Genomic DNA, 17,596 nt, shown 5'->3' with positions numbered 1-17,596 from the left:
CTATAACCTAATCCTTCAGCATACACATATGCTTACAGGTAAGCTTGCGATGCAACCATGTAAAAGCACTCACGTCACTACCAAACTTGGGGTGAAATCAAGTAAAATATTCTCAGTGATTTCTTTCATCTTGATGTTCTTAGTACTTGATGTACAATAATATGCTCTGAATGATATTGACAAGACCATTTCAATCCATAATAAAAAAGAAAAATATATGCAACTTAAGCATGAGCTGGTTAGGTTTGAAATGCACATCAAGAAAGAGCTTGACATGTCATCGGAGGTTTTCGCCAGCCCATTCGGGGCTGGTACCTGTTTCAGGTTTGGGGTCAGTTTACTCAAGAGATTATATTTTAGTGGTATTGGAATGATTTTTTTTTTACTTTTTGTGGTTAAATTTTTTAAAAATATTTTAATTCGATTTGTTAGGAAAAGTAAGTATGTTTTGCCGTTTCAACGAACGAAAGCAGTGAGTATTACCAAAGTTATGTTTGAACTAATTAATTATGACTTTAAAAGTTTAAAGGCCTAAATGTAACAATAATAGTTAATATATATAGCATCATATGGTCAGCAGAAGAAAATCTGACATCACCTATGATGTCATATCAGTGTCCTTGACCGGGGTCCTTACTCCTTGACCACTGAACAGCGTGATATCATGTTGATAACAGATCTATAGAATCAAAATCTTCATCATATCCCGGATCATATCACAGATTCTCAACAATCTGTGATCATATGGACCATATTGATGTGAAAGTAGTTATCTATCATATCCTGTGACGTTTTATGGATAAAAATGACTCAAAATGTTATTGATGAAATGGTTGCTATCATAAACATCAGTTTTGTCTTTTCAACGGGAAAATCCGATGCAAAATAAAGTTTTTAGGGCCTAGCTATAATATGGGCATAATTTATGCATATAGTATTGAACAATGTACCCCATTTGACATGCACTTATAGATAAATAAATTGTCTTACTTTATTAATTTAATAACTTCTTTATTATAAATAAAATGACACATAACTATTTGATTCATAAAATTACATTCAACAAAATGATTGAAGAGAAAACACACAAGGCACTAGGCAGACTGTTATAGAATGGAGTATGTAAGATGCCATGTCCATAGCTTCGCAGGGAGTTTCCGACTAGCAATCAACATGATCAGCACATTCAGAAAAACACAGTTTAAGAGTGAAGATTGTAGTGAGTAACCAGTCCTTTATAAATGTGCTGGCCACTATCTATTATAATATAGTAGGCTTAAACTATACATTGCAAATTAATTAAGTTATTTTAAAATAAAATGTACATGTAAGTTAACTCAAACCGGCAGTGTATATATCGAAAGCAGTGAAATCGGACATTCCTATAAGCGAAGATATTGAGTTCGTAAGTTCTGGTATTACAAAATTGGAAATTGAGATATCGTGGGTAAAAAGCTGAAAAGACAAAAAAAACCAACGACAACAACAACAACAACAACAACAACAAAACAAACAGACCAGAACAATTTGGAGTACATGTAATGAATTAAAAGAGTTGACATGAGATTAGTAGGAATTAATGTTTTCTGCTGTTTCAGTGTGCATGTTCTCATCGTTGATGGTTTGGTGGACTGTCATGTAGATGTAAGCGTGATCCAAAAAATGCCTTTCACATTGACCAAAACTAATTACAAGACCTCTTCTACATTGAGGCTGGCTTTCCCTTTTAAAGGGAATTTTTATCAAAAATGATGACAGTCTGTGGTATGATTATGATTTTGGATTTAAATGCAGCAACACTGATACAAAGTAAATCATGCCAAAGCATGTAATGTCGCGAAAGATGTATTATACATCGGGATTGACATTTTAATGACAATTTCAATAATTATTTTTGCTTACCTCATTCCCAAACATTTGCCCTTCTATTTTGTCTCACCGCATATAATTTGAAACAATTTATTACCAATCAATGTACATTTCAAGCAATTTTTATGGTTGGTTAACATTCCGTGAATATAACCAGATAAAACTATGCAGTGATTATTAAAACAGCTGCAACAGTCTGTCAATTTGTAGAGATATGACAACATCACATTAAATGGCTAGAAATTGACTGACAATAGTTGATTGAAATTGTGTCTTTTCCCAGAGTTAAACTTCAACACAATAGTAAATCATGCCATAAGTCACACAGTACCAAAAAAAAAGAGAAAAATAAATCATTTCAAATTATACAATGTCTTGAGTTGTACATCTTGATGTGAATTTAGGTTTCAGGAGGACACATTGTGTCCAAGTTACTTCCTTCCCAACTAGTTACATTAAAGAGCAATTATACAGGTATTCAATTACATTGCATTTTGGAATAAACATTATTGTTTGCATATTTCTTTGTACCATCTGCAAATAATCCCACAAAATATTTGGTACAAAATACTTATATATGCGATATACTCGTTACATGAGTATATCGCATAACATAATACATACTGTAGGTTTTGTGCTATGGATTGCTGATAATATGATTTCGCTTCAAACAATACCCAGAAAAATTGAATGTATATCTGAGAAACCCAAAAGATTTGACTCAAAAAGTCCCGGCTTGGAATTGTACTATGCATAACATAATGGGAAAAAACACCTGTTCTATGGGCCTGACTGACCTAGATTTTACTTCCAGGGAATTTGTTTAAATTTGCTGTATGCATGTAAATCAGCTGTTTTGGGCAAAAAGTAGATTTTTTTTTGGAAAAAATTGATTCTATTTAGATATGTGACCCGGTTTAGTCCACTCAGGCTAATGTCGGCAAATACAAAACTGAGATATACAGGCCTTGCCGTCTAGATTTTAAAGGCGAGTGGTTAATCACTCGCTAGCAGGATGCCAGGCGAGTGGTCGAAATTGCACAAATACCACTAATTTGGGTACATGATTATGATCAAGTAGAGCTACGGTCTTAAAACGGTATTTATGTTGAAATTCACGCGAAGCGCTAAACTTTGTGACTTTCTCCGCTTAGACATGTTAGAGAGGGCACAGAATCGATTAAATGCTGAATTGGCTGGTTCGATGGCTGATTTTTGGAGATTCGCAGCGAGCGATATATAGTGTCTATGGCGAGTGGAAAATCGCTCGCTAGAAATGGAGTTTGGGCGAGCGGTGGCGAGCAAGAGCGATCGCTCGCCTCAAACGGCAAGGCCTGGATATAGCCAGAAATAGGTTGGGGTTCTAGTTACATTGTAGTCATAGTTAGATTATGAACATGTAAAAATGTTGTAACTTTGCAACCAAATCAGTTATACACATGGGGTTTGATAGAAAGTGAATTGTTACTTTATATAAATCTGATAATAACTCAATTTTGAAAAATCTGACTTTAGCCTGAGTGGACTGGACCGGGTCACATATACACTCTGGATAATATTACTTAAGAGACTGTAACATCCCAAAAGAAATTGATGCTTTCCTCTGTTACCCAAAAATTGCAAATGAGATTTATGCAGGTTACAAGTATACATTTCATACACATCTACATTCACTAAACATGCCTATATATAAAATATTCTTTTGGTTTATTTGCCTTACATTGAAACAATACTGGAGGAGCTCACAAAGATAGTATCATATATTTAAAACAATACATTTGAAATTTAAGTTCAGTATGATCTTGAGTATGTTCACTAGTACCACATTGCCCAACTGAAAGGTTGAATAGATTTTAGAATTTGCTCCGATTTTCTCTTTGAGATTTACTCACCCATTCCCTCTACATAATGATAAGCATACATAGTCTAATAGTATTGTCAACTAGTGCATCCCTTGGCTGAGGGGAGCAAACTTGTTGGCTTTTGAACCATAAGAAAAACAAATATAGTTTGTCCCTTTTAATCAGTTCTGTTACATCCTTTATAACAGCTAGAGTGTACACTTTGACATACTGTTATTACAAAGATGGATTATACACATTTCAAATTAAGACCAAATTCAGCTGTACAATGACACTGTGTATCCAATTCCTAAATTAAGTCTGTATATGTATGTTGTTTCAACAACATGTGACATATCAACATTGCAGCCAAGTAATGCTACCAATCATACATTAGCGTGCACTAGTATGATAGGCCTACTGGTCCAAACAATCTAGAACATACCTTTCCCAAAAAACATAGTACTGAATAATTTTAATTAAAATAATAATTAATTATTAAAATAATAATTAATTAAACATATTAAATAGTAAGTTCCAGTATTTTGGAAAACATACATTTGTGAGATAGATCATGATAGGAACTAAATAATAAGTATCCATGGTAACCAAACAAATGACAAAGATTTATATGCACCAGTCATAATCATTTATTTATATACATAATAATAAGCTGCAACAAATATACTTTTCAGTTAAGACCTGGGTGATTTACTGACAGCAATGAAGGAAAGTGTTGAACATCATGAGTTGCTCAAATAATGTCATAACACTACTACATTTGATGCCCTAGTGATGCAGAAGGTGATAAGTATTGTGGGTTTATAGAACATACCTTATGGCAAGACACACAACCAATTTTCTTATGCGCTCGTATGATTTGGTATGGTATACCTTGGCGTAAATACAGGCTTGCGAATATATTAATGTTGATGGTTTGAATGTTGTTTACCCAACTGATGGCACAAACACTATTCATACATGTAACTGATCTAATTCATGAACACTGAACATCATTTCACACTCTGTTAAAGATGCAATATGTGATTTTCGGTAAAATTGGAATTTGGTTATTCTTTTCCTAAATTTAAATTTAACCGAAAACATACATTATGGCTGTAAGTACATAAACCTATTTCATTCATTCTCTTGTGAGAATACATGCCTGAGATTAGTCTCAGATGCATGCAACATACAGTTGATAACACTCATCATTACCCTATTACTTTCTAGTAGCATATCATTCCATACTTCAACACACAGTTGATAACACTCATCATTACCCTATACTTTCTAGTAGCATATCAATCCATATATCAACACACACAACATACAATTGCTTCAAAGATTTGATTCATTACACTAAAATGATAAAAGACAATGAAAACTTCCCTCTACATTGGCTGGTGGCTGGCGACTGCTTGTAGCTGCACAAAACAGCAACTCTTCCACATAAATATCAGTCTGTAGATTCAAATCATCAGATTGCACATAGTCCTGCTAAGGAATGATACTGATATACTCTTTGGCATGAAGTATGGAGTAAAACCACTGGGTATCAAATTGTTGCTGTGTTCCAACTTGTATCATTGCAACAAAACCAGGAGACAGATACTAGAGAACTCAGACTCTACTCGTAACTATGATAATCTGACATGTTGGATTGAAATGCATGGGAACCCAAATAGTGTTCCTACAGTTTTTTTTCAGCAAAGGTGAAAATTACACAGCCATTCTCCTCCAAGAGAGCATGTGTGTTATTATCTGTTCCAGCTTTGATTTATGACACCTCTGTCATGTTCGAAGAGGTATTAGAGTGGTTTGATGAGACAGGTGCTTTGTTCAATTCCTAGCAAATCAAGGTCATATTGATTACAGATCTATTGCATGCACACACACAAACCTCCTCTGACAGTGAATGGAATTTGTCCAGCATGATGTCACAAGTGTCACCGTAGCTGGAACGCATAATACAAAGGCTTACACATCCACAGCATATTACTGGCAAGATCGCTTTACATGCTGATTACAATCAAATTACAAAAATGATTTACAACGCACATAGCAAAAGAAACACTAGTTTAGATTTCCCTTACATAAGTACCATGCAAGTAATTGGCACATATACCATCCTAGTGAAGTCTTTAGCCACAAAATTGCTCAATGACCAGTAGAATCCTCTCAATACTTTGAAATTCAGAATTGCAATCTAGACATCTGGACTTACTATATTTGAGTGGCAAACTTTCACATCCAATCCTGGATGCATCGTCAGACTAACTGATTTAGATTGCAATTCTAAATTTCATAGTTTTTACACAGAGGTGAAGGATAATCTTCACATATATTTATATACTTTGCTGCATCAAGTTCAGTAGTGATGTTTGTGCGTATTTCGTTGGTAGCAGTATCAAATCTCTCACGTTAAGTTAATCATGCAGAGCGTACACGCGTCGCATGCCTAAAATGGCAGTTTGTCAGCACGCATGTGGTGCAACTGTGAAAAAGCATTGATGTCACTACCAAACTTCGATTGAGCCTAAGTATAGAACCACAAACTCATATTTGGGCTATTCCATTTAAAATCCACACTACCTCTGTGGAAGATTTAACTAGTAAGTTTTGAATAGAATAGACAGTTGGGTAACTTCCATTTGAAATACTCACTCCAGTTGTGGAACATATAGGTAAAGCTATAATACAGGAGAGCATGGGTTTCAGAATGATTAGCACTGACCAATTACATTTGAAAAACATACTCCTCCTGTGGAAGATATTTCCTAAATCTTCCACATGGGTAGTGTGGATTTTAAATGGAATAGCCCAATATGGCCACTAATTGACAAATCTTACATGCAGATATTTTGTTATATACATTTTAAAAATATTACATGAGACATTTATATTGCAAAGGCTTTGTTGCACTAGATTGAGTAAAAGATAATCATAGACACTCCAAAAAAGAATACATTTCACACTCATACTTCAGGGAAGTGTTGGCTGTTGGTGGAATTACTTCATACTTCATGTTGCTCAGAGTATATGCCAGTACAAGCCTTGATAAAATAAATTGTAGTGTTGTTACACTTTGCACCATTGATTTCAATAAATCACCGCATATTCAGACCTTATAGTTGAGATGCTTCATTTGAGATGATTTTGGTAAGTCTTCTTGGTTGTTGTCATAACATATCTGTGAGAAACAGAGAGGAAACAAAATGGTAAACAATCAACATGTTATTATTTGTTTACAAACTAGTAGGCACAGTATCATGATATCGATAAAATGAAGTCGTTGAAAGAATGATTGCATATAGCTTTGTGGAAATGCTTAATTTTGCCATATGACATAACTAACTAACAGAAACATTTCATCATAATTTCTTTGCAGAAACTATGTGAGTTGCATTTGGCCTAATTAGCACCCATTCCTTAATTACCAACTCCAGTGGATTCTTAATACACCCTTGGCAGTGTACTTGTAGCATTTAATCATCTCAAAAGATCAAATAAAATTTTAGAAACTAATGTCTTGCACAACAGTGATGTTACCAGCAGGGGAGGGATAAGGGGCCTGCATATTCCATGTGAAACCCCCAACAATTGAACTGGTAGGAAGATATCTAGTTTTTATTTCACTGCATGAAAATAAGTACCCACTGATGCTAACAAGGTCAAATGCAATAACACATCAAACTTTTCAGTAGTGTGACAAATATGCAATAAAAGCAGTTTTCATATGCAGATGTGTGTACATGCAGATGTTGCAAATAATACGTTCTAAAGCTATTTTTGATTTAGCTAGACTGTCCAGGAGTCTGTGGTTCTTGTGTTTGTTCTTAATTGATGGAGTTTACAAAAGTACACACACACCCCACCCCAACTTATTATGAACCGAGGATTTTATATCCCTCTGCAAACACTGAGGACATACGCATTTGAAACTTAGCCGCCACACTGTGGGCTTTTTACACCAGTTTGACATGTCACAAGAGACTGAGGACAGGTATTACACCATAACTGAGGACTTACTTAAAGGTTTTTATTATATGCTTAATTACGATTGTCGCTCTCTATTGAAAAACATGGATGTCCTTGGTTATTGCATGTCCACGGATACTGAGCTTTTATTCATAAGTGTGCCCACATTTCAAGGTGATATCACATACATACACACCCCACCCACCCCTACACACACACACCCCTTCACATAGCAGAGCAGGCAACTAATTGCCAAATGGTATAATTATGGCATAATTAATAAGTTAAAAATGAATGACAGGAATCTGCTATGTCTTATAAATTAATGAATTTAAAGTGATATGACAACAGTGAAGGTCATTTACGGTAAATAAATATTTGTTAGCGAAAGTGATCAATATACCATAAAAACTCGATAGTTAGCATATGTGCTTACTATTGAGCGCTTTTAAAAACATGAAGTTGTACCAAAGTCTGGAGACTTTATCAACAGAGCTAATGGGGTTGAGACACAAATTTGCAGGTTAACTTGTTCGTATATATAATTATATATAACTATATGTATCGATGTATGAGTTGCTCAAAATCAAAACCCTTTACACTTTTGTGGATGGGGCACTTCATGTTTGCATGTTTTAAAAGCGCTCGATAGTAAGCACATGTCCTAACTATCAAGTTTTTACAGTATAACAGAAAATGACACTTTGTTCAACGTGGAATGACAGTATTACACAATCAAAATGACCGATCTATTCCAGGAAAAAAAATCTCCAAGTTATATGTCATCATTTTGATGAAATTGAACAGTAAACACTTTCTCAATCTTCGAGATCAAAAAACAACTTAGAATCAGCACTGTAATTTAAATTTAAATTCGATCTTCCTTTTAATATGAATATAATAGTCATTTTGCAGCCGATGCTGAAAATAACCAAAATAATCAACAGTAATTGGCCAATCAAATGACAAGAATCTTTATACGAGTTATAATATTTACTAGATCCATTTCTGTAGATAAGTTTGATTCTTGTGATGGAAGGATGTTGAATTTATCTGCATCCTATAATACATGTTGTCAAATGTTCCAAGCATTAAGTACTTGGGTCTTTTCACTCTTGCTCAGTAATCATTGTGTGGATGATGGCATATTGGGTAGGAGACAGGGGCAGAGTTGAAACCTTTTATGTGATGCTTTGAATATCTTCATGGATGAATCACGCTAGTTAAATGTGATGGATGACATGATGGATGGATCTACCACTCCTACATTATGTGATGTTATACTAAGTAAGATATTAATTCTGGTCACAGTATCTCAAACAAAATCATCTGGAGTCCATTTCACTAAACTTTTAACCCTTCGTAACTCAAGTAACCGTTCGTAAAGTTAGGAATACCCAATACTAGACGTAACTTTACATAGGTCCCTGTAGTAAATCCCTATGACTTACGAAGCGTACTGTTCGTATGTAAGTTGAGTGAAATGGAACTTATGACTTGTCATAAGTCACAAAGGATTTTGAGACTTACGAAGCTTCGTAATGTTTAGTGAAATGGACCCCAGAGCAAGTACAAGTACATGTAATAGCCATATGTTATAATTTGCCCAGCACAATTACATCTCCTAATTTGAATCTCTGGCAAATGGGAGTTGTAATTAATTGTGTTGGACAAATATAACATGCCTGTAATTGGCTCAGATGCCCACTTGTAAATTCAGTATTGTGAGCAAAAGTAAAATATTAACAACGGCATTAATGAAACAAAGCTTGAATGGCCATACACTGTGTACAAATATTTCACAAAATATGGGAATAAGTTGAGGTAAGTAAACAACCATAGCAACTGGACCAATCTGTGTAAATGGGTAAGTTGTCCAAAAGGTTTACCATGAGGCTTGCCCTCTACTGTTTATCAGTACTTACTACTATGTTTACTGTTACACATTGGTTTACCTCAAGTTTGGTACTGGCATAGATGCTGATTTTGCTGGTCGCAGTATCGAATCGCGCACATAACATTACTTGTGTATGCACACGTACAAGGCCAGTTCATAGGCACACTCACAGCACAACTATGAAAAAGCATCACATCACTACCGAACTTCAGGTGAACCAAGGAATAGTGTCGCATTTTTCTGCAAGAGCATGGCAACTAAACCAAAATCCAAGAAATTTTCCTAGGCAGGCTCTAGCTTAGACCCAATTAATGCCCTTTCCCGAATATGCACTACTTGTGCACCTTTCTAATTGAATACCTGAGTGGAAGAAGGGCACAACTCTGGGCCCAACTCCATCAAAACTGTTTTTGAGATATTTAGAAAAAATACATGAATATACAGTAGCCTTTTACATACATTCAAATCATATATGTTTCCATCGCAACGGTACAAGTCTTAATACAAACTGGAGTTGGGCCCTTCTTGAACTAATATTATACGGCAAGTGCCAGTTCCGTAAGCAGATGTGTTATAAATAGCTACAGAAATTTGGAAATTATCCATTAATTGCATAAGTAGGGTGTTGTAATTGATAATCAATTAAAATGGCATAAGCAAGTTAATAATGTTGTTCGAAATGTTTTTTGTAAACTTGCTTTGTTACGTCGTGTTAAACCATATCTTAATGTTGATACTTTAAATGTTCTTTATAAAAGTATGGTTCAACCTCACTTTGATTATTGTAGCTTAGCATGGTATGGTCGTTTTAAAGAAGATTGTCATAGACTTGATGTAATACAAAAGCGATGCTTGAAAGTGATCTTAGGTGTTAATTACTACACTCCATCTAATTATATGTTTCAAGAGCTAAGGTGGTCACGGCTATCAGATCGTGATGATTATTTCAAAGCTCTAATGATTTATAAATGTCTTAATGGTCTTGCTCCACAGTATTTAAATAATATGTTTAATTATGTGCGTGACAATCACGATCGTGTTACGAGGCAAGCTGCAGCTGATTTGCTAGCTCTTCCACCCATTGTTCATGGTACTGACATCGAGTCTTTTAAATTTTCGTTCAGCTATAGTGGCGTTAAGTTGTGGAATAATATTGACCCGCCTACTAGAAATGCTGTCAATGTTCAGTCGTTTAAGACAATGTATAAAAGCAGCCATCTGAAGTAGATTGCATATTCGCTTGATTTAATGTTTTTAAAAGTTGTATATACCTATGATTATATGAAATTACGTGCCATAATTGTTTGTATATATATCTAAATCATGTGTTTTTATGTATAATTACTATATTTTATAAGAGTGTCTTTTAATATTGTTGTAACTTAATTGTATATTGCAGGGCCTCGGTTAGAACAGCTTTAAGCTGATTCGGGTATACCCTGGGTAAAGATAATAAATAATAAAAAAAAAAAGTAGAAGCATGTAATATGTTGTTAGCAAGAAAGTTTATATTGAAGTGAAAAGCAGATTTCATGGATGAACAAAATTCCTCTTTAACCCAATATTTGTGGAAGATGGGCCCAACCCCATGGAGTTAGGCCTTTCTTCCATGAAAACCATGAAGACTATTTAGAGAGTTGATTTTGGCTCATCTTTCACACACAAGGAAGAACAGTCTGCTGGCAATAAAATGCTGGGTCTAACTCATTTTTGCAAAAAAATTGGAGTTGGGGCCTTCTTCCACTTAGGTATTCAATTCAAAACTGTATAAGCACCATCTATAAGATTGCCTGCAATGTTTATTTCTATCGTATTTTTATTAATATTATCCTGAATTGCTATGTTTTTGACATATAAAAGTTTAGCTTTGTGAAGAAACTTTTACCCAACTACAGTTTGCACAGAAAATGCTGTTACATAAGGACTCCCAAAGACATTACAATATAACAAATATGAATTCTAAAATAATCCACCGTATCATATTTAATACTTGTAATACAGGGTCAACTTAGGTAGACCAACTATGCTTCCTGTTTTATCTAAAACAAACATAATTATGAAAGTCCAAACAAATTCCATAGTTCAATACAAATGATGACACCAATTGGCAGCATGTACCAGATCCTGCAAGATATCATGGGAAAACAGAAGCACTATCCTTTTGCGGAATTTGTGGCTACTACATGTACACTGAACAAATATAATTGTAATTTAAAAAAATGAACAGAAGTCACCATAATCCATTAGAACTATTGAATTATTGAATTGAGATGGCCTTTTTGGTCTTTCTGACATCATTTTTATGTCATTGGATTTTGGATACTGCAGAAACAAATTCTAGTCTTCAAACCAACATTTAAGATAACTTGGCCCATAGTACTAGAAGCCAATGGGTTTATACTTGATAGGCATATTAAAGCCATATTGGCATTGCACATAAACCTTTGTAAAATTCTATTTCTATGATATCATTGAAATGTCATGATGCCCAAAATGACTTGGACAATAGAGGTTATCCGTGTTCTATAAGCTGCATATCCTATCAACGACTGCTATACCTTGTTTAGGACTTTCAAAAGAAGTACCTGCATGTGCAACCATGACTGTTTCAAAATAGCCGCCAAGAGTCATGCAGGTAACTCCGAGGTCATGCATTGAATTGTTTTGAATAAGGAATACTACGGGAATCAGCGCCTTTTGTTAGAAGTCACACATGAGTAAAGTGGATAACCTCTATTATTGTACGGTTCTCATCACTTAAAATAATGATTTAGGAAAAAGACGTACAAGTGACAAAAGATGTGATGTCAGTAACATGAGATGTCAGTTATGGATGTTATAGATGGTTATTAGTAATGTATTTTAGCTACATCTACTCACTGTGCCTCCCTATTCTGCCCATACTGGGATTCGTAACACTGCAAGGAACAAATCATATCATACAAAACTTAGCAAAACAACATAAATCATATCAAAATATTTCAGAACAAAAATTAAATGCAACAAAACAAAAATGGTGTTCACTGCTAAGCAATCATAAGATCTACTGTGGACATGATTTTGCAGAGAGACTTGAAATGGAGTTGAATAGCCCAAACCCATTGGTAGAATAGTTTGAAAAACTGCTACACACAGAATGGGTTGGTGAAAATATAAATGTACAACAGGTATCAAAATGATTTGAAGCCCATCAGTTTCAAACTTTCGTTTTGATAAAGACTGACACTTAATGGGCTAATTCCAGGTGAAATCTATACACCCCCTATGGAAGACATGACCTTAATCTCCCACACCATTGGTGTAGATTTCAAATCATCCATTCAGGTAACCCCATTTGAAATGCACACCCCCTGTATCGAATAATCAGCATCATGTCTTCCATAGGGGGTGTATGAATTTCAACTGGAATAACCCAATATATGATCCACCCGAAACATAAAAAGATTCATGTGATGAAAAGACTCACAATAGAGTCAGGTTATTCCATGATGCACATTCAATGTTGTTTGAAAGTAAGTTTCTCCACAATGGAAACTTGTGGGTTGCAATCATTTTGATATGGATACATCTATACAAGAATACATTTCAAGTACCTGTAAAATACATGTTAATTCAGCTATGTGTTTACTACTTGCAGTGTAAAGCTGTGATACATTACATGACATATGTAAATGCAATGAAGCAGCATAGAAATGTAGATAGCACACTTCTGAAGAATACTACTGATGAAGAAAGCCAAGAAAGCATTAGAGTGTATAGGCCTACTGGATAGCTTAAAGAACATTACTACCTAAGATTGATAAAGGTTCTTTTTCAGATCCAATAAAATGATACTACTCACTCAGAAATATTTCAATTCCTATCAGGAATCTTGTTCACTCTGGTACTGGTGTTTCTAGATGTTTTTAGCACCGGCAACACTTCCGTCTGGTTTTGATGACGTCACCAAACTTTCTTGTTGCCGAGTATTTATGACCTGGTCATAAATTTTGTCCAGTCGGTAGGCCCCCTCGTCTTTATTCATAGTGTCTTTTCCTCTACTCTTGATCCAGATTGCTTCCTTTAGCCAGCATGTAGTTTTGTCAGATTCTTGATCAATAACCTGAGCCTCCTCCCACCCAATTACGTGGTTTTGGTTGGCAACATGTTCGGCAATGGCAGATTTGTGAATTTCTGAAGCGGATGCTTTTCATTGTGACCGGGTGAAGCTTTTGGCGCTTACTTTTTCGCTTTCTGACTTGTGTTCTGTTAATCTTGTCTCAAATAAGCGGCCTGTTTCCCCGATGTAAGTTTTGGGGCAGTTCTGACAGGGTATCTCGTAGATCACTTCTGCTGATTGTAATGCGTCGCGCTTGTCTTTCGGGTGAACTAACATGTTACGTATAGTGCGGTGGGGTTTCATACTGGTGGAAAGGCCATGTTTCTTAAAAACTCTGGAAACCCTCTCGGAGAGTCCCTCCACGTATGGGACGACCACAAGACCTTTACTCCTCTCCTTGCTGTCTTTGGGGGGCTTTTTCTTGGGTTTCGGATGCTCTTTGTCCGCTTTAACTTTGTTAATGGACCACTCAGGGTAACCGCATCTAGCGAGGGCTTGTTTTATGTGCAACTCCTCATTTTTCCGGTCTTCCGTCTCAGTCACAATGGTGTCCTTTCTATCAAGCAGAGTTTTTACAACGCCTAGCTTCTGATGTAGTGGGTGCTGAGAATTGAATTGCAAGTATTGATCGGTATGAGTTGGTTTGCGATAAATACAAGAAAGGCAAGCTACTGTTGGACTCTTCCTCATAAGTAAACTTGATGCTACCCGTCGGGTCAACTTGGTTGAGATGTTGCGCCAAGTTCTCTGCCTCGCCACGCTTAATGACCTCTAGCACATCGTCGACGTATCTCTTCCAAAGGGACGGTTTGCAGTTGAGCGGGGCTGTGGTAATCGCTTCTTCCTCAAGCCACTCCATGAAAAGGTCTACTGCTATCGGGCTGAGTGGACTACCCATCGCCATGCCTTTCTTCTGTTTGTAGATTATTCCTTTCAACGTGAAGTACGTTGTGGTCAAAATGAAGTTCACCAACTCCATGAGATCATTGACGGTAAGCAATGTCCTTTGGCCGAGGTTAGGATCTTGTTCTAGCTTGCGGCAGATAATATCTAACGTCAACTCAATGGGGGTATTGGTGAATAACGACACCACGTCGTGTGAAATGAGGCACTCATCCTCTCTGATGGTTATTTCACCTAAGTCCTCAGCCACCTGTTTAGAGTTGAGCATGTGGTGGCTGGTTGTACCAACAATTGGACTTAAGGTGTCAGCCAGCGAGCGGGATACATTATATCCAATGGAGCCTGTGTAATCTACTATGGGACGGAGAGGCGTGTCCTTCTTGTGGATTTTTGGACTACCATAGATGTGGGGGACAATCTCAGTATTTATGACCAGGTCATAAATACTCGGCAACAAGAAAGTTTGGTGACGTCATCAAAACCAGACAGAAGTGTTGCCGGTGCTAAAAACATCTAGAAACACCAGTACCAGAGTGAACAAGATTCCTGATAGGAATTGAAATATTTCTGAGTGAGTAGTATCATTTTATTGGATCTGAAAAAGAACCTTTATCAATCTTATGAACTATGAACGATCCTGATGAATCTGTTTCAAGAAACATTACTACCTTGCTAGTTACTACATTTCTTAAGTTACAACATTATAAGCAGAGACTTACGTGCATGTCTGTTAGACTGTTACACCAAGCATTCTGCACCTAATGCATCTGTTGCAATTATGTACCTACACTTGCCTGAATCAATGTCCAATGCTTGCCTATTTGAAGCTGGTCCAAAACACAGATTTTATGTTACTATTTAAATACAAACTGTCCACATTCAAAATAACCAACTAATTGGTTTTTACAAAGTCCAGCTAGCACAGTGTAATATATGACTGTGAAAACAAGTCTTAACATTGGGAATGTGATTACATCAAACTCATTTCGATGCTCTAAATTGATAAACTGTGTTACTATACTCTGATCAGCTCGCAATAGACAGGACTCGTAACATCATGGATTGATATAGATGACCTATGCCAAGTGCCTTTTGTGAATTGTGTGACTGCCACACACTTTTGTGAATTTATGCGGGTGTAAGTTGGGACTTTATTGATTCGTGCAGTAATAAAAACTGAATAATTCTCGCCTATTACGAGCTGATCATACATCATTTGGAATGCAGTAACTTACTACTTGCACCAGTGTAATGAAGTATAAAGCACTTGATTGATGTCTTATCCTTTCTTTATACGAAATGGAGCATCCTCTTTTCTATTAAAAAAAAATGAGGCTGTAAATCTCCTCCTCCAGCTGTCCCGTCCGTCTCTAGCCATTTTAAACCATCACATAAAATAATCCCTTATGACCTCTGCATGATGGTCAATGAATACGAATGATATTGTGTCATCACATACCCTGGTGTCATACTGCATCCAGAAATACATCCACTGGGAATGAGAGTGGGTCACTTCAATGACCATTTTGATAGGATGACCCCTTTTGACCCTATCATGACCTTTGATACCTATATGCAATATGATATACCTTTCAGTAAGAAATTACCAAATTATTGCAAAAATGACTACCACATAGCCAAAGCCTTTTTGCATTTTCCTAGAAATACAAAAACAAAAATGCACATTTTGTGCATGCATTTGCATGGAGATTCTCTTTTTGGTTGCAAGATGCCTGATCTGTGCAAAGGGTCAATCTACTGCCTTGACAAAGCCAACAGTTGAGGAAGCAAAACCAAATTTACATGAAATAACATTCCAAAGTGATACCAGAAGTATTATGAACCGCTTCCTCTTGGTGATACAATAATGTTCATGCAACGTGCATGATTACTATGACAATAAAAGGTTGAGGACTTGAGGTAGACTAAAAATCTATCTTTTTAAATCAAAAACTCTTTATGAACCCAAATTTGTCATGCAAAAATGCTATCAAATTTGTTAGTTGATTACCATGATTATGTCCTTCCAAATATCTGTGATAAATGTCTAGCTTGATCACATGCCACTAATACTTACAATACTCCAATAAGACCCAATTGTGATATTAAACATAATCCTCCATCTGTGAGGGATTAGATCAAAGCTTATAGTCAAAAGAAAATTTTTTTTAGACACAACTACATGAAACAAAAACCTCCAAATCGAAATGATACAAATAATGTGAAGAACATTTCCTGATAATATTTAACATTGATCATACATGTACATGTATTCAAACTTAAACCTCAACACAAGTGGAAGGTGAATGTCTCAACCAAAGTTTGACTAGCCAGGAGAGTTAGATTTTGTAGCCAGGTCCAGGTTTACCTACGTAAACTGCGCTTAGCGTATTGTGTGACTGAGATCCATGCTTTTGTGAATTTAAAAGCAGGCATAATTTGGCGCTTTACTGGCTTGCGCCTGCAGTTACAAAAACCAAATAATTCTTGCCTATTTAGTGCTTAATTTCTATATTTTTTACTACATTTTAATTAATATTGAAAAATCAAATTTGCAAGCTCTACTTTTCCACAGAGCAATTACATTTTGGTCTATCTTGTACATATATTCAAAGTTTTCTTTCTTGCATCTCACATGCATACATGTATCTAGTGTTCTTATTTCTACCACTACCAGCACTTTACCAACTGAGCTAATGGGGTTGAGACACGCATTTGCAGGTTTACTTGTTCGTATACAACTTATGTGTATTGATGATTTGCTCAAAACCCTTTACACTTTCGTGGATGGGGCTCTTCATGTTTGCATGTTTTAAAAGCACTCTATATTAAGCACATATGCTAACTATCAAGTTTTTACAGTATTAGACATGAGAAAATATATGAACAATGAAAACCATGAATAGTTTTGACCATGCATAACATTATGTACATGATACTGTTTTAATGCAAACATTATGACCACAAAGTATTACAAAAAATACAAAATCTAAATATTATTTTTAC

General features: G+C 35.7%; 1 protein-coding gene across 4 annotated transcripts in view; it reads right to left on the bottom strand.

The window, feature by feature from the left end:
• Positions 1–1,745: 1,745 nt before the first annotated feature.
• The window catches only part of LOC140153500 (uncharacterized), a 33,257-nt gene continuing 17,406 nt past the window's right edge, over positions 1,746–17,596 (bottom strand). For 2 of the 4 annotated variants that reach the window (XM_072176276.1, XM_072176292.1), the window contains exons 4-5: positions 12,469–12,506; positions 1,746–6,903 (exon numbers count right to left, since the gene is read on the bottom strand). In XM_072176276.1, coding sequence (XP_072032377.1) covers positions 12,478–12,506 — 29 coding nt within the window. In that variant the 3' untranslated portion in view covers positions 1,746–6,903; positions 12,469–12,477. The remainder of the gene's footprint in view (positions 6,904–12,468; positions 12,507–17,596) is intronic. The other 2 variants (XM_072176284.1, XM_072176301.1) reach the window with 1 other exon arrangement.

Source organism: Amphiura filiformis, chromosome 1, assembly GCF_039555335.1.
Source record: "Amphiura filiformis chromosome 1, Afil_fr2py, whole genome shotgun sequence".
In the NCBI taxonomy this organism is placed as follows: domain Eukaryota; kingdom Metazoa; phylum Echinodermata; class Ophiuroidea; order Amphilepidida; family Amphiuridae; genus Amphiura; species Amphiura filiformis.
The sequence above is the reverse complement of the archived record's forward strand: the minus strand, read 5'-3'. Positions and strand labels throughout refer to the sequence as shown.